Genomic DNA, 24,532 nt, shown 5'->3' on the forward strand with positions numbered 1-24,532 from the left:
GACTACATAACCTTCTGCACCAACTCCATTGTCTCAGCTCAAACTGTCCATTGTTACCCAAATAATCTTATAGAATTCAACATTAGGTGAGAAGGAAAATGGTGATATTTTATTAAGCTGCAAGTGGCATTGTCTCCTACCTTCTGTATGTCTCGTCATACCTTGGGTCTGAACGATCAGTCACAATTTGTGAATGAAAAGAAATTCCGTTCTTTGAAATCAACAAAACCTGTAACTACTACTAAAAAGTTTCTTTAAATATATTGTCGACCTGTAAAACCAGCACCCCAATACAGGAAGTCTGGATTGACTCTGTTTAAAACCTACTGTGTATTACTCAGTAGGTTGTGCAGAGCTTAGAGCCGATGGGTGAAGGGACTTCCTCCAGACTAACTGCCTCTAACCCCCAGGTTTCTACCCTGCCTACTCTGATAAAAAAAAAAAAACCCTGGAGCTAAAAGTAGCCTTGCAGGCCCAGTATTTACCAGCAACACCTGTTGCGGCAGCTTTCATCTAGATCAATGCTCTTGGAATATGGCTGAGTTTGATTAGTGGTCTGAACAGTTTGCCCCAGGGGTCTGTTACTTTTAAAAGGCTGGAGTAACCTGTAGTATTTATACTAATGTAGATTAATACTCAGATTTTTAATATTACTGTTTCACAGTGGGTTAAAAAGGAAATGTCCGCAATTTACTTTTTAAATGTGGGATATTTTTATTAAAGCAATTTAGCAGGAGCAATGAAAAAGCAGATTCAAATAATATCAATTGAATATTAATATTAATATTATCTCTTCAGTGTAACTATAACCCATTAGGAGAGGAGCCAAGTCCAGTAGGAAACAATGGAAATGCAAATCCTCTTGCATGTATACTCTAACACAACAAAAATGAGCAGAAAAAAGTCAAAAATTATAAATCAAATTAGTGAGTCCACAGACCGAATCTTCAGATGATGTTGTCTGCTCATTGCGAGAACTAGAAGAAGACACAGCTCCAAATGTTCCTGGGTACCCCCTTTTATACTCATTTGTCAATTTGATTTGCATACCCCTCTCTCTCTCCCTCTCTCTAGACATCCAATCACAGATTCTGACATACAATCACTCAATGTCAGTCTCTCTGAATTTTCACCCGCTTTTAATGAGGACAAAGGTTACTTCGTTAATATGAATTCATCACATTTTTTTTCTTTTCTATTTGCTGCTTTAATAAGAAAAGTCAATAATTCCATGTGAATGTTCAGTTACATATTAATATTCTCACTTCATGTCTTGTTCAATTTATGCTATTATCTTCAGTCAGATTTACCATTAGCTCAATCTCACACGAGCCTCCATTTCAACATGATCTTCTTTTAATTCATGTACAAAGGAATACTTTTTGTCACTTTTTCTCTTCAAAACTCTCTGTTTGTCAATCATAATATGGTCTCTTTTTTTAAATTAAATCATGCATGTTAAAGGCAGACATGGTTAAAATATTTGCTTAGTCATTTTGACCAAGCATGTCTGAGCAATGTGTTATGGTTGCATTTTTGCATTCTCTGCTGGTACAAACAAACCAAGCACAGAAGCACGTACACACACACAAACAAAATAATTATTTATTTATTTATTTTCATGATGGCGATCGTGGACCCTTCCCCATCATGTTCTTTTTCGTGTTCTTTTCTGGTTTCAGTAAGATGATATAACACTTTGGAAAAAAAATGCAAATCAGCAGTCCAAAGCTGGAGGCAAGAATAGCAAATATTTCTACAGCAACACTGAACTTCCCCGGAGAGCTGACATATGCTGGAATAAATGTGATCCACACTGCACAGAATATCAACATGCTAAAGGTGATAAACTTGGCTTCATTGAAATTATCAGGCAGTTTTCGAGCCAGAAAAGCAAAAATGAAACATAAGACAGACAAAAGTCCAATGTAGCCAAGCACAGCCCAGTAGCCCACAGATGTGCCCAGAGCACACTCTAAAGTGATCTTGTCTTTAAATTCCTTAAAATTCTTAAATGGAAAAGGAGGCGAAACTGTTAACCAAATGATACATATGATAACTTGTATAAGAGTAAAACTTGTAACACAGAGTCTCTGCTGTGTAGGTCCAAACCATTTCTGAACATTACTACCTGGACGCGTTGCCCGGAAAGCCATCAAAACAACCATTGTTTTCCCCAGAACACAAGAGATGCAGAGCACAAAGGTGATCCCAAAAGCTACATGTCGCAGCATGCAGGACCATTCAGAGGGCTGACCAATGAATGTCAGAGAACACAGGAAACATAATGTCAAAGAGAAGAGCAGCAGGAAGCTCAGCTCAGAATTGTTTGCCCTCACAATAGGAGTTTTCCTGTATTTGAAGAATATTAATGCCACACCAGTAGTCATGCATGTTCCAAATAAAGATGCAGCAGTCAGGAGTGCTCCCATAATTTCTTCATATGATAGAAACACTGCTTCCTTCTTTATGCACGTGTCTCTTCTTTCATTTGACCAAAATTCAGGGGGACATCTCAAACAGGTAACAGAATCTGCAAATTAATGTTAACACAATGTTAGAATTCTGGAGATTTACTAGATTTATGCGTTTGAATCTACTTTACAGCATATTATACTCACTAGCACACTAACTACAGTATTACTCTACATTGGTCAGGCTACTGCTAAAGCTACACAATGAGAAGATGAGAAAAAATGTGTTGACAATGCTTTTGCACAGTCAATATGAAAAATGGTAAATAAGTCACTTCAAACATCGTTGACCATTTTTCAGTAAAACTGACACTAATTCTGAACAAACTGCAGCATCAAGAAATTACATGCTGTGGTATAAAGCAACTGGTGCTGGAACAACAACGAAAGTTATGATAGATAGGGCAGGTTTTGAAGCAGGGAGTGTGCTCATATTATTCACAGTAGGCTGAAACAGCCCCATGTTTCACTCTTCATTTGCTTTATGTATAGAAAAAAAGAGCAAAATTATTAAAATTTCTGAGGGGTTTCCTCAATGTTGCGAAAGAATGAAAAAATATGCTGGAACATGAACAGTAATATTGCTTGTAGTTCATTAAAGTTTTTTTATTGAAATATTACCACACCTGTAGTGTTGCTTATCTCTCCCTCTGCACATCTTATACAGTCATAGCAGCAAACAGGCCTTCCTTTCTGGAGAACCTTGCGTGTTCCTGGGGGACATTTCTCACTGCAAACTGACACAGGCACCTGCATGAATAAATGTACAATAATAACCATGGATAAACTGCATGTATGATGATCTTTACAATCATTTCTTAATTTTATATGCATATTTTATATTTATATGCATGAAGTTCAAATGTTTTAAAATAACACCTGGTTATAATTAATTCTTTATTCTTAATAAGCTTATTATTTGTACTCATTGTTTATTGATCACTCACCTGCTTTGAGTTTCTTGCCCAGATTAAAGAGTTATTTTGCAGAGTCAGCTGTTTGCCTGGAGAAAGTGATGCATCATAAAGGCCAACTGTCACAAACTCCACAATGCCGTTTTTTCTTGGCTGCCAGTTTATAATTTCATACTTTGCTGCTGGATCTCCATTCTCATCAAAGTAAACCTCATCTCCTTCTTTTGTTTTGAAGTAAATTTTTAGAATGCGCTGCAAAATCTAAGAAGACAGGCAGTCTGTTAATTTATTGAATCTCATTTTGTAACACAGACAGCACAACTGCTACTTTTTGTTTAAATGTAACCTCACCATGAATGGATCTAGTTGCACATTTTTCTCACATGTTTTATTACAATTGAGGATATTGTGAAGGGCATGGGCCACTGCATACACTCCTTTATATACATTGTTAAAGATAGGCATGAGTGACATATCAGTGAAACTGTTTTTAACTCCAGTAAGATCTTCATGTCCGGTACACTCTCTCGGATTTTCTGCTGTTGACTTCAACTCCTTGAACTTACAGTTAAATAATGCCTCCCAGAACTCAGTAAACAAATCATTAGATGAATTAAGAAGTTTCACATTCAGCATGAACTCCTTCAGGCCAGTGACGTGTGATTTGGGAATGGAAAGACCAATGGCACCATCCAGTATGTGATGTATATCCATTTCTGCGGTTTGAGAATCAAATATCCAAGACTCACTGCCTATCCACTGATAACCAGTCAGATTGTTGAGAGAAAACTCATGTAATAGCACATCCATATCAAAGTGGGACAGAAAGCCAACAATCACCTTGGAGGTTGAAGCTTTTATAATGTCAATGATCTTTTGAATTTTTTCATAGGGATCTGTCCTAAAAAAAGATACAGAATATTCCAGACAGATGCCCAGCTGCTGTGCAGTTTCTGTGAATGTTGCCATGCCTTTATTTCCATAATCATCATTGGTTCGAATAGCTCCAACCCAAGTCCATCCAAAGTACTTTACTAAATAGACCAGGGCTCTGCTCTGGTAGTAGTCACTGGGTATTGTTCTGAGGAAGGATGGGTACTTGGTTTTGTCACTGAGACAAGCACATGTGGCAAAGTGACTCATCTAAGCAAAAAGAAAAAAAGAAAAGAAAAGAAAGAGAGATTATAGTCACACTGACCATTAAAAATAGAAAAAAAATGTTGCACACATCCACATTTAATTTCAGTTTTCACTATGTTAAGCACATTATATCCCTGCAAAGAGGGTTATCTAAAATGGAAAAATACAAAGAAAGCAGAACTTTTAAAGAGTCACATTTGTGTTTCCAGAAAAAAAAATATTTTTAGCTATTCTACCCACCATTGGTATATAAAATGGCCCAATTACGGTAGCTATTGCCATGCAAGGAGAGGAAGAAGTCTCTCCCATTATAGCCTGCACTTGTGCTGGTTTGGTACAAGGGGCCTCAGGTGCTGTGAAAATAATTTGATTACCATTCATCAAGGCTAGTGCAACTTTTATGCTTTGGGCAATGGAACCACAAGTATCATACATTTTATAGCCCAGAGAGACTCCTGGCAGTAGGTCTGTACTGTTATTAATCTCCTCAATGGCAAAAAGCATAGCCTGGGCGACCTGAAATTCCCTGAAATTCAAACTTCATTGAAAAAATGAAAAAGTTGACATAAAGACAATAGATTACTAACACATAAAATACTGAAATCAGTCAGTTATATGAAAATTGAAAAACAAGATAAAAGCAAGAAATAAAAGGATGAATTGTTTTATGTCTTAGATCATTTATCTATTTTAAATTTATTTTTATAATGTTATTTACCTCGTGCATTGAAGTGGCAGTGGTTTCTGCATGTAGGTATCCTTTCTGTCATTCCAGCTACTGTGAAAAGAGAACATCCCCCCCAGTATAATGTCCCCATCCCTAGATAACTGGGGATTCTCAGGATCCCCTCTTCGTATGCACACAGGTTCTTTTGCCTGAGAGAAAGATGCCACCAATAACAGTTGGAAAAGTGCCCACCCCTGTTCTGGCCACTTCTGTGTAAATGACATGCTGTCTGTAAAAAATAAACCACTGGGTGGCATTGCAAGTAACCTAGTCTAAGTGAAACATGCAGACTTTATTTATACATTTTGAAGCAGCAAAAATGAATAACAGAACCATCATGCTTCTTCTATGTGGAACAAAAGGAGGGGCCAGAGGAGTGGCCCTGCAAAACACTACTGAATTATTGTAAATGTCCTCTCTGTATTACCATGCCCATAAATTACCATAAATTCATTGTTTTCAACTTTCATTGATTCGGATGCAATATAACATTTATCATTTCAATAGGTCCATGTAGATTCGAGAAAATCAGACGTTTGTGAGCCTGATAAAGTTAGCCATATGATTTCCTTTCCTTTTACTTCAACATTTTCAATTGGTTTTTCAATTATTTGTACAATAGGCAAACAGGAAGAAAAATTTCAGACATGTTTTTATTCTGGTTTATACAGCTTTTGAGGAGTGAAGCTCTTCAGTTCAGTTTAACTCAGTTGATACCTAGTATGATACCTAGTAGTTCACTAAGCGTGAACCATGTCAGGCCCTGGTGCTGTCCAACTCTTCATACTGGAGACCCTGTCTTGGATATCTGCCACTGTGATGGTTACTGGTCCCTGTCTCAGATCCCCTAGCCACTGAGCGTATTTTAAGTTGCGTCCTTCTCCCATATGTTCTTCCAGTATTGTTCCGACTCCATCATCCTATCTTTCAAGTCAGTTCCTTTCGCACTGATGATGTCTTCCCCCTGACCTGTCATCCTGGCTACCCCTTACCATAGCATGTGCATTGTACCTTGTCAATCTCTAACGGTAAGTATACGGTAGGCTTGCTTAGTATTATTCTTATAATTCTCAATTCTTATAATTTGCTTTGTTTCTTGTTTCTTGCATTTTGCACACCACTGTTCCTTGTGAAGTTTGCACACAAGAATTTCACTCACATGTACAGTGTACCAGTAATGTGAAGTGACAATAAAAGTGATTTGATTTGATTTGATCCTGGACAGGGAGGAATGCTGGTTTGAGCGGGAAGTCAAGGGAAGCCATTTACGTGAAAAGGGAAAGACCATCTCTGAATCAACTCTGAATTGTACTCATGGCCATTGATCATTGGTCTTTGATCAATGGTCGTTGATCAGTAGTTGTTGATCAATACAACTTTTGTAATAAACCATCAAGATTTCTATTGGACCCTATTACTACAAGACTGCTCACAGAAGTCTTACCACTACTTAATGCTTCAATCTTAAATATGATCAGTCTATCTCTATTAATGGGCTATATGCCCTAGTCATTTTTCAGGGCAGTAATTAAACTATTACTTTAAATGTCATCACGCGATCATTTGAACTAATTGAAGGCCAATCTCAAGCCTTCCTTTTTTCAATTATTTAAAAAAGATTAGTTGTTAAAGACCTAACTGATAATCTGCAGTGGGATAGTTTATTGAAAGAGTGATAGTCATGTTTCAGAACTCACCACAGTAAGGAAATAAACCTCGGCTCCTGGTGGCTTTCTCATGATGCATGTAGTGTTTTTTCTGCACACACTATGTGTTTATACACCACTCTGCATTTAATCATTAATTATAATGAATCTCTGACTCTCTTCCACAGGTTGTTTGTTAAAGAGTGTTTTTTCCTTATCACTGTCACCAGGTGGTTGTTGAATTGTTGGGGTTTTCTCTCCATTATTGCAGGGTCTTTACATTATATTATATAAAGTACCATGAAGTGACTGTTGTTGTGATTTGGCACTATATAAATAAAACTGACTTGAATTGAATGGAATTTTGATACATACACAGTCTTGGAGTCTGTCATTATTCACTTTTTATGGGTGCGCAAAATAACACAACGGAACATTCAGAATTTATCAAAACTTTATTTGTACAAATATTAATTAAGGGAAAGAAAAATGTAAAAAAAAAATCAACGGAACTTTTTACATGGAAAAGAAATTACAGATTTTGTTGGGAATATTTAATATACGATATAGAGCTTGTAGGAAGGACTATAGTTATTTGCTTCTTTCTTTCCTTCTTTCATGTAGTGAACCAGCATTTGTTTTTGAAACAATTAATTGCTGTGTTTTCTTAGATGTCAGTGGGTTTTGAATTATTTGAACAATATTTAAACTATAGAAAGGACAGATTCAATTTTGGTTTTTTTTTTTAGCAACCTCTCAGATCGTTCTTGAGGTCCCTTTACTCATCAGGTGTTTCTTTGTATTGTTTTCAGGTTTTAATAAAATAATGTAACACTTTGGCAAAAAAATGCAAAATAACATTCCATAGCTTGAGGCCAGAATAGCAAATATTTCCACAGCAACTGTGAATTTCCCAGGAGAGCTGACATAAGCAGGTATAAAGGTTAACCACACTGCACAGAATATCAACATGCTGAAAGTGATAAATTTAGCTTCATTGAAATTATCAGGCAGCTTTCGAACTAAAAAAGCAAGTACAAAACATAACATAGCCAGCAGCCCTATGTATCCTAACACAGTCCAGAACCCTAGAGGTGATCCCAGGGCACATTCAAGTATAATTTTATCTTTGTAGTAGTTCATATTTTTGTAGGGGAATGGTGGATTTATTGCTAACCAAACTAAGCAAATCAAAATCTGTATGAGAGTGAATGCTAGAACACTCAGTCTTTGCTGTACAGGTCCAAACCACTTCTTAACATTACTGCCTGGAAGTGTAGCCTTGAATGCCATTACAACCACTATCGTTTTCCCCAGCATACAAGAGATGCAGAGCACAAAAGTTATGCCAAATGCTGTGTGTCGAAGCATGCAGGACCATTCGGAGGGCCGGCCAATGAAGGTCACAGAACACAGGAAACACAGAGTCAAGGAGAAGAGCAGCAAAAAGCTGAGCTCAGAGTTGTTTGCTCTGACAATAGGAGTGTGTCTGTATTGGAAAAATATTAGGGCTACAGTCATTGAGATGCACGCACCAAAGAGAGAAAAGGAGACCAACAGTATACCCAATAATTCTGTGAACGTGAGGAACTCAATAGCTTTCATTTCACAATTATTTCTCTCTTCATTGGACTTGAATTCAGGAGGGCATTTGTCACATTTCACTGCATCTGAAAACATAAATATCTTCATGATGTACACCACATACATCTTTAAATAGACCAGTAAAGTGCTGGCAGTGATTTTGCCCAACAGAAACACAATGAGCACAAGAGTAAAGGCTAGAAATCCAGCTGTCTCACTTGTAGTGTTGCTGAACTCCCCATCAGCGCAGGTGATGCAATCAAAACAGCAGATTGGCTTGCCCTTAACAAAAGCCTGACGGGTCCCAGGCAAACAACTCTTACTGCAAACAGACCTTGGCACCTGCATTATAGGGACAATATTAAAAACAATTTACTTCCAGATTTACAATTGTATACATTTAGTGTGATTGTAAAAGATCAAGCGTCAGAACTTTAGGGTTAGAAAGGAACAGTATTATCTGTGTTGTTTTACCTCGAAATTCTCTCCTGCCCAGATGGCTCTCACACCTGCTTTCATCTTAAACTCCTGACCCTCAGGCTGGGATGCATCATAGTAACCAATTGTCTTAAAAAGTATGTAACCTTTTTCACCCATCTGCCAGTTCACCAATGCATAACGTGCCACAGGTTCACCTAACTCATCAAAGACCACTTCTTCACCAGTCTTAGTTGTAAAATTGACCTTGGTTAGGTAATGCAGTACCTACAGACAAACATTAATGTTATCTGACTATGTAACAATAGTCATTAAAAATAACATTTTGTATTTAGACACAGTAGTTTCTTTTTATGTTTACCTGCCATGGTTGTACATTTTCCGTATCAGCACAAGTATTGTTCTTAAAAGGCTCCCTTTCATCTTTGCAAGTAAATAGCATATGTAGAGCATGAGCAACAGCATATGTGGCTTTGTACACATTATTTAGCAGGCTGGCATCTGACACATCTGTGAAACGTGTCTTCACATGCAGGAGAGACTCCTTTCCAGTGCAGGCTATTGTCAGATCTTCAGCATGAGTCTCTGTTTGAGGAGACAGGTTGCACCTGAACACTGTCTCCCACAATTCCACAAGGCCCTGATTCCCAGGTACGGTGGAAGGCCTGCTGCTGGCTAGGAACTCTTGCAGTCCAGGAATGTGAGCATTTAATGCTGCAAAGCCAACTGCCCCCTGAACCACAGCGTAATTTACTGGAGAGGCAATATAACGGTATGTGATCCAGCCTTCACTCCCAACCCACTGCAGGCCTGTCACATTTTGAGCATGAAGCTCTTTAAAAAGTATGTCAAGGTCTGTGCCATCAGCAAATGCCACTATTACCTTAGAGGTGGATTTCTTTATAATATTTACCACATCTAAGAACCACTTCCTTGGATTAGTTCGGTAAATGGCCACTGAGTACTCAACACACACACCTTCCCTTTCTGCTGCTTCCAAGAAAGTGGCCATACCACCATTCCCATAATCATTATTAGTTCTGATAGCTCCTACCCAGGTCCAGCCAAAATGTTTCACAAGCTTTGCTAATGCTTTGCTTTGGTAAATGTCACTAGGTATGGTTCTAAAAAAAGAAGGATAGTCTCTTCTGTTGCTAAGACATGCACAAGAAGCTGAATGACTGATCTGGAAAACAATAACATGGTTAAATGTCATATTGAGCATTGAAGACATTTAATGAAGATTATTGCATCTCAGGAAGTTTATGTGTGCATTGAGCATGCATGCCCCCAACACTCACCACGGGTATATGGAATGGTCCCATGGTGCGTGCAATGCCTATCGTGGAGGTGGATGTGGTTTCTCCTATGACAGCATGTACGTTGGAAAGTTTGTTACAGCTCCCTGCTCCACTTTCATATCTATTCATCAAGTTTAGTGATGCCCTAATAGACAAAGGTATACTGGGGCAGGAATCAAAGATCCTATAACCAAGTGTCACTCCTGGCAGCAGCCCTGAGCTGTTATTAATTTCTTCTATAGCAAACATCATAGTGTATGCATACTGAAGCTCTCCTGGGTCCAGTCTGGACAAAGAAGAAGGACCAAAGTTTTCATAGCAGAAATAAGCAAAGAGGAAGATTATATTTAAAATATAAACAAACAACCCATATTGTAATAGGATTTATAGATAAATTATTTCATCCCAGTCTTACCCTTCACACTGTATTTTTCCTGGATTGACTTCAAAAGTTGGATAAACAGTGATGGGGTTCTGATGGAAAGAAAAAATTCCTCCAATGTTGATTTCTCCCTCCTTAGAAAACTGAGACAGTTCTTTTGTCCCATAGGTCTGACACACAGGCTTCCCTTCTCTCACAGCCAGACAGGAAAGAAGTAGTAGGTTGGCTATCAGCAGCATAGTTCCTCAGCTGAATGCTTCCTAACAAATGCTCAAAGATAAGCCTCCTCAACACTGCTTTTAATATGACTTTTATGTCACAAAGCCACAGGGACTTATGGGTGACAGCTGTGTTTATTGTCTTTGTCTCTACCAATGATATTGGTTCTGCTGTGACTGACCAGTGAATAGGGATGTTAATGGGCTTAGAGGGCCTCCTACGAAAGTAATATCTTTTCATTCAACATAACCACTCTTTATACTAAGTTATTATTGTTTATTACATATTCCATCTGTGGTTCACATTTTAACATCGTACTAAAGAGTAAAACATAAACAAATGCAATACATATTTGAATTACTGGTTTCCAGGACCAATATATAAAGTAATAAATTGATCAATGATTGTATACAAATTAAAATAAACAAATCTTAAAGATGGAGTAAGCAAACCCTCGTGCATTTATTATTTTTTAATGGTTTCTCCCCATCATATGTCTTTTTGTATTTCTTTCGGGTTTCACTAATAAAATATAACATTTTGGAGCAAATATACTGAAAAATAACCCAAAGCTTGAGGCCAGAATAGCAAATATCTCTACAGCTACAGTAAATTTACCGGGAGAACTGACATATGCTGGGATAAAAGTGACCCAGACTGCACAGAATATCAACATACTGAAGGTGATGAATTTGGCCTCATTAAAATTATCAGGCAGCTTTCGAGACAGAAAAGCAAGGATAAAGCATAGCAAACTGAGAAGTCCTATATATCCTAAAACAGCCCAGAATCCTAAAGGTGAACCTAAATTACACTCTAGTATAATCTTTTCAGTGGCATGGACTGTGTTTTTGTAGGGGAATGGTGGAGCAAAAATTAACCACAGCACACAAATCAGCAGCTGGAGTAAAGTAAAGCTGAGCACACTTGTTCTCTGAAGTGCAGCAGAACACTGAGGAACTGTTTTTGCTGGCCTTGTAGCCTTAAAGGCAATCACCACTGTTATAGTTTTAGCCAAAATGCATGACATACACAAGGCAAAGCTTGCGCCAAAAGCTGTGTGGCGTAGCATGCATGACCACTCAGTAGGCTGGCCAATGAAGGTCAGAGAACACAAGAAACACAGAGTTAAGGAGAAGAGCAGGAGGAAGCTCAGTTCAGAATTACTGGCTTTGACAAGAGGTGTGTGACGAAACCGAAAGAAAACACATGACACTGCCAATGTTAAACTTGCTCCAAACAATGAGAAAGCGGCGAGTAGGCCCCCCATAGTTTCTCCAAAAGACAGGAACTCAATCACCTTTGGAACACAGTGGCTGCGATCTTCATCCGACCAGCACTCCAGCGGACATAGTAAACACACTGCAGAATCTGAGTAGAAAGTGTCAAACATAAAAAAGTATTTTGATACACCTAATACTGAAATAAACACTTCCTAGTAATGTATCAACTTATTAACACTTTTTTACATAGTAAAAATGACAGGAAATTTTCTACACACTGTTTGAGTTGCTAATCTCTCCAGCAGCACAGGCAATACAGGAAAAACAGCAGATGGGTTTGCCTTTAATTGCAGCCTGGCGGAAACCTGGCGGACAGCTCTCACTGCAGACAGACAATGGCTTCTGTAACAACACCACAACTCAAAGGTCACAGTTTGTTCCTCTTGTAATCCACATACTGAATTTAGATTGTTCAATTTATTTCTCATTAATAATATTGAAGAAAGAAAAACATACAAACATGCATTTAACCTTCAGACCATTATTTTACTCATTATTCTGCATCAGAGGGGAAAATTAACATAAAAATAGTTCTGAAGCTGTTATGTTAACATTGTTATTGAAAATTAACATTGAAAATTAAGGATTATACATATCTGTGTATGTGGGAGAGATTGTTTTTATTTGCTAAAGTTCAATATTAAAAAACTTTCTGAATGACAGTTTTTATTAATAAAATTTGAATTTTAATCAACCTGCAAAATAAGTATTAAATAAATATTCCTTGCTCTCAAATAGACTTACCATTCGGGATTCAGAAACCCATGTTATATTGATTTCATTCACGGCAAGCTGACTTTCATTTGGTAGTGAAGCATCATAGCTCCCTACAGCCACAAAAATTATATCTCCTGCTTGGTTTCTCTGCCAGTTCACAAGTTCATACATTGCTGAAGGGTCTCCATTTTCATCAAAATATACTCTTTCTCCCGACTGAAGAGTGAAATTGACATCTTGGAGGTGTTTCACAATCTACCAATCCAAAACGAGGGTTGGTAACTTAGCATATATAGAATTCTAGATCAAATAAATACTTTTTCTACGATTTTGTAAGGTAATGTCTTACCTTTTTTGGCTCTAAATGATCCTTCCATATACATGACTGATTCATGGCTTTAGCACTTTGACCACAATTTAACAAGTTATGCATAGCATGAGCTATGGCATACACAGCCTTGTACACATTGTTAGATATCCTTAGTTGTGATACATCCGTAAAAGGATTGTTTATGTCCTCTAACTTCTCAGAGCCAGAGCACTGAATCTGACCAGGCAGCCTGGATTGAAAACTGCAGCCAAAAACCGTTTCCCAGAACTCTCTTAGCACACTATTCTGAGGATCCTGACTTGGGTTAACCTGTAAAAGAAATTCTCGCAGGCCTGCAATCTTTGCCTTTTTGATAGTGAAGCCCAGAGACCCTGTCAGTATGCCAGAGTACCTCTTAGTAGTCAAATGACTTGCTGTTATCCACGATTCACTGCCCACCCACTGCAACCCAGTCAAGTTCTGCTTCAGAGCTTCCTCCAGCAAAATGTCCATCTCACCCTGGGCAAGAAAGGCAATCAAAACTCTTGCACTGCCACTACGAATCACTTCAATCACCCTTGCAACCTCCTCACTAGAGTCAGTCCTTGAAATGGCCTCTGAATATTCAACACAAACCCCTTCCTGACTTGCTGCTGTGATAAAAGTTGCCATCCCATTGTTGCCATAATCATTGTCACTTCTGACTGCCCCAACCCATGTCCATCCAAAATATTTTACCAGTTTTGCCAGGGCCCTGCTCTGATAGTAATCACTGGGGATGGTTCTGAAGAATGAAGGGTAATCCTTTCTGTTACTCAGACAAGCACATGTGGCAAAATGGCTGATCTGAAATGAAGTAAAAGAGAAAAACAAAAACAAATTGACAAGTAAGTGGGAAGAGATTTACAGTTGGGTCTTCAGAGACAAAACAAAATGTTGTTTCTGGCTTGTAACTAAATTTAATGTAAAGCTTGGAAGCCTTAAATCTAAGATTCACATAAACCTGTAAGTGACCAAAAAAGTTACTAAACTTCAATTTTTGGAGAGAGTCACATTATAAAAAATTGACACAAATATTATAAATACTTACTACTGGTATTTGGAAGGTCCCACAAATTTGTAGCATCACAATGGTTGAGGAAGACTCAGAAGCTCCAATGATGACATGAACAGATGAATGACTGCTGCAGGTTTTCTCTGCTGTCCTTTCCTGTCCATTTAGTAAACCCATCACTGCACGTGTTGAAGGCAGTGTTGAACCACAGCTGTCAAATATCTTATAACCAACTGAAATATTAGGCAGTAAAGTGCTGCTATTGTTGATCTCTTCTACTGCAAAAATCATTGTTTGGGCAAAACGAAATTCTCTCAAATTTATCCTGAAAAGAGTAAAAAAAAGTGTTTTAAAAAGTGTAATGTAAAGCTCTTCAAGTCATGAACCCTGCAAAGGGAAAAAAGACAAACCTGGAGCATGTGAGAGTTTCTGGAGTATGAGTCAGGGAGAACGAAGGCTTTGAGATTTGGCTATGGATAGAAAAAGCTCCTCCAATAGTAATATCCCCTTTCTTAGTCAAAAGAGGAACCTCTGGACTTCCCAGCATTTCACAGAGAACAGTATTTTCCTCTGCTCTGCAGACTCCCATAAATAAACCCCAAAATAACACTCTGAATGTGCAGTCATACATCTTTTACAGACAACCACACTCATGCATGTACAGCCCTGTACTCTGTTTTGATATTACTGACCAAGCATGTGTATTCTTTAATGGGCAGAGCTTTATAGAGCTATAATTGATGAAGCCTGAGGTCCTCCTATCATATCACAGTATGACATACATTGTCACACTGTTTTGCGATTTTTATGGGAGACAGCTTTTTTTTTTTTGAGTCACCCTTACCAGAAAATGCATATATTTTAAGCTGTCTTCTTTGGAAACATTTGATATAATAATAGTGTAAATTGTTTTGTAAATTATGTAAATTGTTATAATAGTGGTAATTGAAACGATTTAATAATTTAAAAACATTAAATTTTTGAATGACACAAGACTCCACGTGGGACCATACAACTCAACACACACAGAGCTAGATATTCTAATTCAGCTGCACAGTTTTCTTTATTAATTGATGGTTCAAAACAGGAACCATTTGGCAGTGTGATAAAATCAACACAATTTAAAATAAATACTTAATACTTAAACAGCTGTCAAACTTCTATTTAAGATATTTTAGGTGGCAACATTCCATAACCTTTGTGGTAACTAAATAAAGACTCTAAACAAGACATATATGTAAATATTTGTTTTGTAAACACACTCACACACTCACACACTTATATAGACTGATTAGTAACCCACTGGCAACCAAAAGTTGCTAGTGAAATCTGAAATTCATGAGTAGTTACTGGAGATTGCTAGCAGTCATGAAACTGGTCACAAACCGTTATGGCACTGCAGCATACGTAGCTACGGCTGGCTAGTTCCCACATTTGAAAGTTAGTATGAACGATAAAGATAAGCAAGTGACTTGCCAAGCTCTAGTTACACTGGGAAAAGAGTGAAGCAAACCAGTATGGGGCGTCGTTTGTAAACTGAAACATGCTGAAATTAACGGCAAAATTTTTCCACATATAGCTTAAAACCTTACAAAAACATGTTTTTTCGAGTCACTTTTACAACATTTACTAAAACATTTGTAACTTTTTATATTTAAAACACAATTTTAAATGTTAAATCTACATGTTAAATACTAAATCTAAATATTGTATTTAAATTTAAATGTTAAATCTAAATGTTACGGGAAACTAAATATTTAGCTAACATGCAAATTTATTGTACAGGTCAACAGAAAACCAAAATAAAAGCTTTACAAAAACCTCCGGCGCTAAAGTGTGCCGGTAGTGGTCAGGTTGTTTGTCTGCTCTTGCCTGACAGTCACATCTAACCGCCATGGGCTGCTTCACTTCTTGCCTACCAACATGTCCAGCAATTTAGCTGAAAACATCGAAAGAGCCATTTTGTTGGCCATCCAAAGGTTCAGCAGTAGTCACACTAAGCAACTGCAGTGTCCACTTTACAATCACCGCAGCATATGTCCAGCTAAATCTCTGGACATGCTGGTAGTTAATTTCAGCATGCTTCAGTTTACAAACGGCGCCCCATAAACCAGAAACAGAGAACATTTACCTTTAAAGTTTTACCTCTTGAAACATGTTGATTATAGTTATGAAGCACAACCTTTACTTTGAGGGCAAATATTCTACATTTCTGGCCTGCATCACACTTTTTCAGGTTTCGCTGTATGTCTGAGAGTACATGGTAAATGACTACTAACAGGTTGGTGCGTTTGATTCAAAATGTGGGTGACTGTGGCAATCAGCTAGAGAAAAAAGCAATCACAAGGAGCTTTACAACTGAAATCATGTTTATAAGTGAGTACAAAATGTATTGTTGACATCTTTGGACTTTATTGTAACTCGTTCACATAGATACTGTAGTTAGTTGCATAGCCACTGTGACTGACAGGTGTCCTGACAGCAGTGGTGAGTGAAATGTTAGCATTATTATAGCATTAACACAGAAGTCACATTAATCTTGAGGTTTTAAAATGCAGTCCAAAACTAATGGGTGACATCATGGTATCATAGTGGCGATGTCTATGGCTGACATTTTTTTCTCTCTTTTCTCTCTGTGTGGACATGTGTGTGAGATGGTATCGTAGAAACCATACTTTATCCACAATAGCGTAAACAAATTTTAAACAGATTTTGTACAATATCCCAATATTTTCAGAATTGGGCTTGTATGATAAATACTAACACTGAATATGGTCCGTAAACTGTTGTCTGATATACAGTGGGGCAAAAAAGTATTTAGCCAGCCACCTATTGTGCAAGTTCCCCCACCTAAAATGATGACAGAGGTCAGTAATTTGCACCAGAGGTACACTTCAACTGTGAGAGACAGAATGTGAAAAAAAAAATCCATGAATCCACATGGTAGGATTTGTAAAGAATTTATTCGTAAATCAGGGTGGAAAATAAGTATTATGTCAATAACAAAAATACAACTCAATACTTTGTAACATAACCTTTGTTGGCAATAACAGAGGTCAAACGTTTACTATAGGTCTTTACCAGGTTTGCACACACAGTAGCTGGTATTTTGGCCCATTCCTCCATGCAGATCTTCTCGAGAGCAGTGATGTTTTGGGGCTGTCGCCGAGCAACACGGACTTTCAACTCCCGCCACAGATTTTCTATGGGGTTGAGGTCTGGAGACTGGCTAGGCCACTCCAGGACTTTCAAATGCTTCTTACGGAGCCACTCCTTTGTTGCCCGGGCGGTGTGTTTTGGATCATTGTCATGTTGGAAGACCCAGCCTCGTTTCATCTTCAAAGTTCTCACTGATGGAAGGAGGTTTTGGCTCAAAATCTCACGATACATGGCCCCATTCATTCTGTCCTTAACACGGATCAGTCGTCCTGTCCCCTTGGCAGAAAAACAGCCCCATAGCATGATGTTTCCACCCCCATGCTTCACAGTAGGTATGGTGTTCTTGGGATGCAACTCAGTATTCTTCTTCCTCCAAACACGACGAGTTGAGTTTATACCAAAAAGTTCTACTTTGGTTTCATCTGACCACATGACATTCTCCCAATCCTCTGCTGTATCATCCATGTGCTCTCTGGCAAACTTCAGACGGGCCTGGACATGCACTGGCTTCAGCAGAGGAACACGTCTGGCACTGCGGGATTTGATTCCCTGCCGTTGTAGTGTGTTACTGATGGTGACCTTTGTTACTTTGGTCCCAGCTCTCTGCAGGTCATTCACCAGGTCCCCCCGTGTGGTTCTGGGATCTTTGCTCACCGTTCTCATGATCATTTTGACCCCACGGGATGAGATCTTGCGTGGAGCCCCAGATCGAGGGAGATTATCAGTGGTCTTGTATGTCTTCCATTTTCTGATGATTGCTCCCACAGTTGATTTTTTCACACCAAGCTGCTTGCCTATTGTAGATTCACTCTTCCCAGTCTGGTGCAGGTCTACAATACTTTTCCTGGTGTCCTTCGAAAGCTCTTTGGTCTTGGCCATGGCGGAGTTTGGAGTCTGACTGTTTGAGGCTGTGGACAGGTGTCTTTTATACAGATGATGAGTTCAAACAGGTGCCATTCATACAGGTAACGAGTGGGGGACAGAAAAGCTTCTTACAGAAGACGTTACAGGTCTGTGAGAGCCAGAGACTTTCCTTGTTTGAGGTGACCAAATACTTATTTTCCACCCTAATTTACGAATAAATTCTTTACAAATCCTACATGTGAATTCATGGATTTTTTTTTCACATTCTGTCTCTCACAGTTGAAGTGTACCTCTGGTGCAAATTACTAACCTCTGTCATCATTTTAAGTGGGGGAACTTGCACAATCGGTGGCTGACTAAATACTTTTTTGCCCCACTGTACCTTGCACTTTTCTGTCAGTGAGGCTGTACTATGTCCAACAAACTTGATCAGTGCTGAGGAGTGATTGTTTTTAAAAGGTTGAGTGTGAACAGGTCATGCCTGAGAAAGAGGCCTGGTTCACAAGTGCATACTGCAATATTTGAAAAAATTACTTTTAACATATTAAACACAGAACTCAGTTCAGAACTGATTCAATTTAATTTTATTTATATAACAGCAATTCACAATAACAGTTGCTTCAAGGTGCTTTATATTATAAGGTAAAAAGACCCTGCAATAATCCAACAATTTGCAGGATCAGGTTCAGGTTTCTGTGTTTTTTCAAGCATTTTTATTTTGTAATGACAAAGCTTTTTGACTCATGTGTACATGATAAAGGTTTGCAAATCAGAAGGCATTGTCTATACTGTAGACTATACCTATGCTAATAATAAAGTGCGACAAGTAGTTTTTTTTAGTTTAATTTATTCATATTAAACTAAAGAATGTTATATTCACTTAATTCCCAATTTAATAATGAACCAAAAAAAGTGTATCAAATTTTTATTACACATTTTTATTGTTGATTGTTATTGTTAATATTACTGACAGTGTTAGAATTAGTACACTATAAAATTATCAAAATCAATACAAAAAAGAAAACTCTACATTCTACAGAAAACATCGTACATTCACTTTGTACAATTTTTTGAAGATTTTTGAAAAACTAGAAAATACAAATACAATACATGTGAAAATGAATGTCACACCAAAACGTAAGGGTAAGTAGTGAAATCAAAAAGTATACGACTAAATGCATTTGAAATAAAACTGGTGCCTTGATTTATTTTGATTGTATTTTTCCCATCAAATGTTTCTTTGTGTTCAGTTCAGGTTTAATTACAATAATATAGCATTTTGGTGCAAAAATACAAAAGAGTAGCCCATAACTTGATGCCAGAATAGCAAATATTTCCACAGCAACTGTGAATTTTCCAGGGGAGCTGACATAAGCTGGTATAAAGGTTAACCACACTGCACAGAATATCAACATGCTGAAAGTGATAAATTTAGCTTCATTGAAATTATCAGGCAGCTTTCGAGCTAAAAAAGCAAGTACAAAACATAACATAGCCAGCAGCCCTATGTATCCTAACACAGCCCAGAAACCTACAGGTGATCCCAGGGCACATTCAAGTATAATTTTCTCTTTGTAATGATTCATATTTTTGTAGGGGAATGGTGGGTTTATTGTTAGCCAAAGAATGCAAATCAATACCTGTATGAGAGTGAATGCTAGAACACTCAGTCTCTGCTGTACAGGTCCAAACCATTTCATGACATTACTCCCTGGAAGTGTAGCTTTAAAGGCCATCAGTACTACTATTGTTTTCCCCAGAATACAAGAGATACAGAGCACAAAAGTTATGCCAAATGCTGTGTGTCGAAGCATGCAGGACCACTCGGAGGGCTGACCAATGAAAGTTAGAGAACACAGGAAACACAGAGTCAAGGAGAAGAGCAGCAGGAAGCTCAGCTCAGAATTGTTGGCCTTTATCAGTGGAGTGTCCTTCTTGATTAAGAATAGAGCAGCCACTATCAAATTAAGGAGAACACCAAACAAAGTAAAAAACACAATAGTCTTTCCCATAAATTCTGTGAAGGAAAGAAACTCAACATTTTTTAATATACATGCATCTCTGTTTTGATTGGACCAATATTCTCCAGGACACTTTTTGCAGTCATTAGAATCTGTAATGAAAATAGTGTTGCCGTTATTGGTATTAAATCAGTGTAACTGTAAATCAGTAACTGTACCACAGAAGACTTAAACATGACACATAAACTGTAGAAAGCAAACAGTGTATGCACGTTGCTGTAATTCAGGACTGTGATACCTGTGGTGTTGCTGATTTCTCCTTCTGCACATGGCATACAGTCATAGCAGCAGACTGGCTTTCCTTTTTGAAGAACTTTATGTGTTCCTGGATGGCAGCTGACACTGCACACTGAGACAGGCAACTTCAGATCCAATAAAGAGGAATATGTGAAAGTTTTTGAAGAGACGCATTTTTAACTGTTGTTTTATCAGTTAAAATATTTACCTCTTTGCTTCCTCCAGGCCACACAATGGCTTCCGTTTTAAGAACAAACCTCTGACCAGGAGGTAGAGAAGCATCATAATAGCCAACTGGTATAAACTGAACAGATCCATCTGGTCCATGCTGCCAGTTTACCACCTCGTACCTGGCAGCAGTTGCTCCAGTGCTGTCAAACCACACTCGATCCCCATTCTTAATAGTAAAGTTCACTTGCTTTAGGGACTCCACTACCTGAAGACCAGAAAACTAAACTGTGTCATATATTGCCATTATATTAATATCACTATTTTGATGTACAAAACAAAGAAAAGTTTAGTCATTAGTTTAGTTTACCTGCCTATGAGTAACATGAACTTTCTTGTCACACCCTTGAATGTTTGAGCACTTTAGGATATTATGCAGAGAATAGGCTACAGCATAGACTGCTTTGTAAATGTTACTGGAGTATCTCAGCTCTGCCACATCATCATCATAATCTATCAGCTCCATTAGATCCTGATTTTCTTTGCAAAATGTAGTATTTATCATACTGTCCTGGTTTGCCTCCTTACACTGAAATTCTGTCTCCCAAAAGCCTTTGACTAAAAAATCTTCCATGCCACTGATATTAGCCTTTTGCACTGCAAAGCCCAGTGAGCCTCCCAATACAGCAAAGCTGGTAGGAGTCACAAGGCTGTTAGCAGTAATCCAGGCCTCCACTCCAATGAATTGTCTGCCAGTGATGTTGTGCAGACTCAATTGCTCCAGAAGGTTGTTCATCTCTACATGGGCCAGGAAACCAACAATAACCCGGGCAGTGCTCTTACGGATCACATCAACCACTTTTAGAAGTTTTTCTGGTTCTGCCCTGTGAAACCTCTCTCTGTATTCCACACATACTCCTTCTTCTTGGGCCGCAGCGAGGAAGATAGCCATGCCATTGTTACCATAGTCACTATCACTATTGACTGCTCCAACCCAGGTCCAGCCAAAGTGCTTGACCAGTTGAGCGAGGGCTCGACTTTGATAAAAGTCACTGGCAATGGTTCGAAAAAAAGAAGGATATTCTGTCCTGCTACTCAAACACTCACAAGTAGCTGAATGACTTATCTGAGTACACACAATAGAAAGATGCAAGAAAGAGAGACAGAATAAGGAAAGTTTACATTTCATATGCATACATGGAATATCCATCAACATCCCTCTTACCACTGGTATTTTAAATGGTCCAGTAGTTTGTGACAGAACAATGGTTGAAGAGGATTCAGACTCCCCAATAATAGCATGCACAGCTGATTGGCCAGAGCAGCTCTTTCCCAGCATCCATTCATCACCATTAATCAGGGCCATAACTGCACGCATTGAGGACAGTGTTGAGCCACAGTTGTCATAAATACGATATCCAATAGAAACATTGCGAAGAAGAGAACTGTTTTTGTTTATTTCCTCAATAGCAAATATCATCGTCTGTGCAAATCGAAACTCCCTAAGGTTGACACTGAGAAATGACAAGGAAATATAAACTTGTGTTTACTGTCACAAAACTCAGTATTTTTGTTAATAGCATAAAATTACCTGGAACACCTGAGGCGTTTGGGTTTCTCTGTAAAGACAAGTGAAGGCGATGTTATTTTGCTGTGGATGGAAAAGGCTCCACCGATCATAACATCTCCTTCTTTTGACATCATAGGAAACTCTGGACTCCCCAGTATTTGACACAGAGAAGCTTTCTCCTCTACAGTTTGAAATGCAAAAAATCCAATGAACACTAGCCCTGTTATCAATGACAACATCTTCTATGTATGCATTATGGTGGGAAAAAGCTACTCTTGTCTGGGTTAGAGCAGAATTTTATCTTAGACCATGGCAGGATACGTTAGTTTTTACCAACCAATCAGAGACAGGAAAACTTTCATTGGGCCTCGTCATGATATTATGTGTTGATAATGATTTGTTACAATTTTAGGTTTTTTAGATTTCCAAATTTATATTAAACAAATGAAACAAATTATAACTTCAGACCAACAAACATAAAGTCCAGTGGATATCAATGCATAATTATACACAATTTGAGGATTTAACATAAAATATTAGATAAAACTTGTGCATTTTGAAAAAAAATCCATAAATACTTAAAATTTTAATTTAATCCCACTATGCAAAGTGATGTCAGAGTAACCTTTTTAATATGTCACTTTTGGACATCCAGTTTTGGTCCACTGGAGGGGTTGTTTTGTAATGCCAGGTGACATTTTTTTCTCAACGTCTACAGAACATCTAGTGTAGATGTCTGTAGGACCTCCATGTACAGGCTATTTATAGTCAAACTGTGGTTGTTGTGGACATCTTCTCAATGCCAAACTTAACAAAACTTAGCCTAAAGCCTAAAGCCTGTTTAAATGTTGTTTTTATACTGTTGTTATCCGGTCTTTAAGTCTGACGTCACTAGCCGTGTCTGGGCTCAAACTCCAGGTCCATAAATCAAATGATCACTGTGGCATCACTGAGAGCTGAAAAACTGTCTAAAGTTTTTCATCTGTAATAAAATGATCAGTGTTCTGCTCTACCAGGTGTAACAATTGAGTTTAACATCCGGGCATCCATGAAAACGGAATTTATGACATTTAACGGAGTTAGAAATTAGCAGAAAGTTAGCTCGCTAGCTTCCATCTAAATACTGACTGATGGATTTTGGAAACAAATTCAAACGTACGGCTCTTCTATCACATCCAACATAAATGAAGTCAGAACAGCAGTGACGTTTGTAGGGTTACTGAAGTTTGGCTAGCTGGTATATAATGATTTGCTACGTGACCGCTAGTGACACAGCTATGTGAGCATAATAATAATAATAATAATAATAATAATAATAATAATAATGGATTGGATTTATATAGCGCTTTTCAAGGCACCCAAAGCACTTTATTCATTCACTCTGGCATTCACACACACATAATATAAACAAGCTAACTTTTTTCCACTCGATAAAAGTTAACGTGAGTGTTCTCGGTGGTCAGGAACAAATGTAATCGCATGGCAGGATGCTGTAAAAGGACCAAACTTCAGCCAGGAGAACAACTGAGATAATCCATCCACAATACAAGGTTAGTCATTCATATACTGCTGCATGGGCTGGGCTGTAGTTACATCCTAAGGTTTTAAAAACTGAGCTTAAATAAATGATTAGCAGTAATGAAAGCCGAGGGAGGTCAACAGTGATCACTGACTGTTTTAGGAGCTTTTTGAGATTAAATAGAAGAAAATACATAACATTAAACATGTTAACAACACAAAAGCCATATTAAACACAGACTACTTTAGGCCCGGAAGCAGGATTCGTCACGTCATCACTTAAAGACCGGATAGTGTCAGTAGTCACATATTTTCAGAGGGTAAAGGACATGTTTTCTATAGACTACCAGTTAATCTTTTTGTTGCTTTGTTTACACTTTTGTATCCGTCTATAGCTATCATTTGTGGCTGAGACAATCAAATGAAGTTATTGGAAAATGATCTGGAACAGTATGCCACCTTCTGAAATGGGTCTAGATCATAACATTTATGTACAAAGAAATGCAGAGTGATCAGTGCACATCTCCAAGATGCCGCAGGCTCTTGAAGCTAAAACAAAAGTGAGCAGCTGCTCGGTGGACATGTCCCCAGCTTCTCACAGTTTGGAAAATGTGCGCGTTGACAAAGACTGTCGAGCAGATAGTCCAGTTCATACATATACACTTTCACAAACTTCTCCTACTTGTCATTGCAACTTCTCTACCAATCACAACCATGTTCACTTCCTCTTACAACCATAAGCTCTTTGTAATAAAACACATTTGTAATTAAAAAATGATTTAAAAAAATGTATAAATAATGTACAT

The 24,532-nt window shown here is 38.0% G+C and overlaps 4 protein-coding genes across 4 annotated transcripts; all 4 read right to left on the bottom strand.

Annotated features, from left to right (window-relative positions):
- Positions 1-1,573: 1,573 nt before the first annotated feature.
- Positions 1,574-5,479, bottom strand: LOC309688119 (extracellular calcium-sensing receptor-like; the record flags this gene model as incomplete). Its single annotated transcript, XM_082503594.1, has 6 exons — positions 1,574-2,533; positions 3,101-3,224; positions 3,422-3,649; positions 3,740-4,531; positions 4,769-5,066; positions 5,247-5,479. 6 exons carry the CDS (start codon positions 5,477-5,479, stop codon positions 1,620-1,622), a joined length of 2,589 nt encoding a protein of 862 aa, XP_082359720.1. The 3' UTR covers positions 1,574-1,619.
- Positions 5,480-7,657: 2,178 nt separating this feature from the next.
- LOC309687010 (extracellular calcium-sensing receptor-like) lies at positions 7,658-10,845 on the bottom strand (the record flags this gene model as incomplete). The annotated part of the gene is made up of 5 exons (XM_082501679.1): positions 7,658-8,827; positions 8,960-9,190; positions 9,285-10,109; positions 10,225-10,510; positions 10,640-10,845. The coding sequence occupies 5 exons, from the start codon at positions 10,843-10,845 to the stop codon at positions 7,658-7,660; spliced, it is 2,718 nt and encodes a 905-aa protein (XP_082357805.1).
- A 452-nt stretch (positions 10,846-11,297) lies between these two features.
- On the bottom strand, positions 11,298-14,739 carry LOC309687011 (extracellular calcium-sensing receptor-like; the record flags this gene model as incomplete). Its single annotated transcript, XM_082501680.1, has 6 exons — positions 14,600-14,739; positions 14,226-14,514; positions 13,175-13,981; positions 12,853-13,080; positions 12,327-12,450; positions 11,298-12,196 (listed from the first exon to the last, which is right to left on the bottom strand). The coding sequence occupies exons 1-6, from the start codon at positions 14,734-14,736 to the stop codon at positions 11,298-11,300; spliced, it is 2,484 nt and encodes an 827-aa protein (XP_082357806.1). The 5' UTR covers positions 14,737-14,739.
- A 4,678-nt stretch (positions 14,740-19,417) lies between these two features.
- Positions 19,418-22,378, bottom strand: LOC309688130 (extracellular calcium-sensing receptor-like; the record flags this gene model as incomplete). Its single annotated transcript, XM_082503605.1, has 6 exons — positions 22,230-22,378; positions 21,864-22,152; positions 21,009-21,764; positions 20,679-20,906; positions 20,472-20,595; positions 19,418-20,325 (listed from the first exon to the last, which is right to left on the bottom strand). The coding sequence occupies exons 1-6, from the start codon at positions 22,340-22,342 to the stop codon at positions 19,418-19,420; spliced, it is 2,418 nt and encodes an 805-aa protein (XP_082359731.1). The 5' UTR covers positions 22,343-22,378.
- Between the last annotated feature and the right edge of the window lie 2,154 nt (positions 22,379-24,532).

The sequence above is a fragment of the Aulonocara stuartgranti genome (genome assembly GCF_965226115.1).
Source record: "Aulonocara stuartgranti genome assembly, chromosome: 14".
Classification (NCBI taxonomy): Eukaryota; Metazoa; Chordata; class Actinopteri; order Cichliformes; family Cichlidae; genus Aulonocara; species Aulonocara stuartgranti.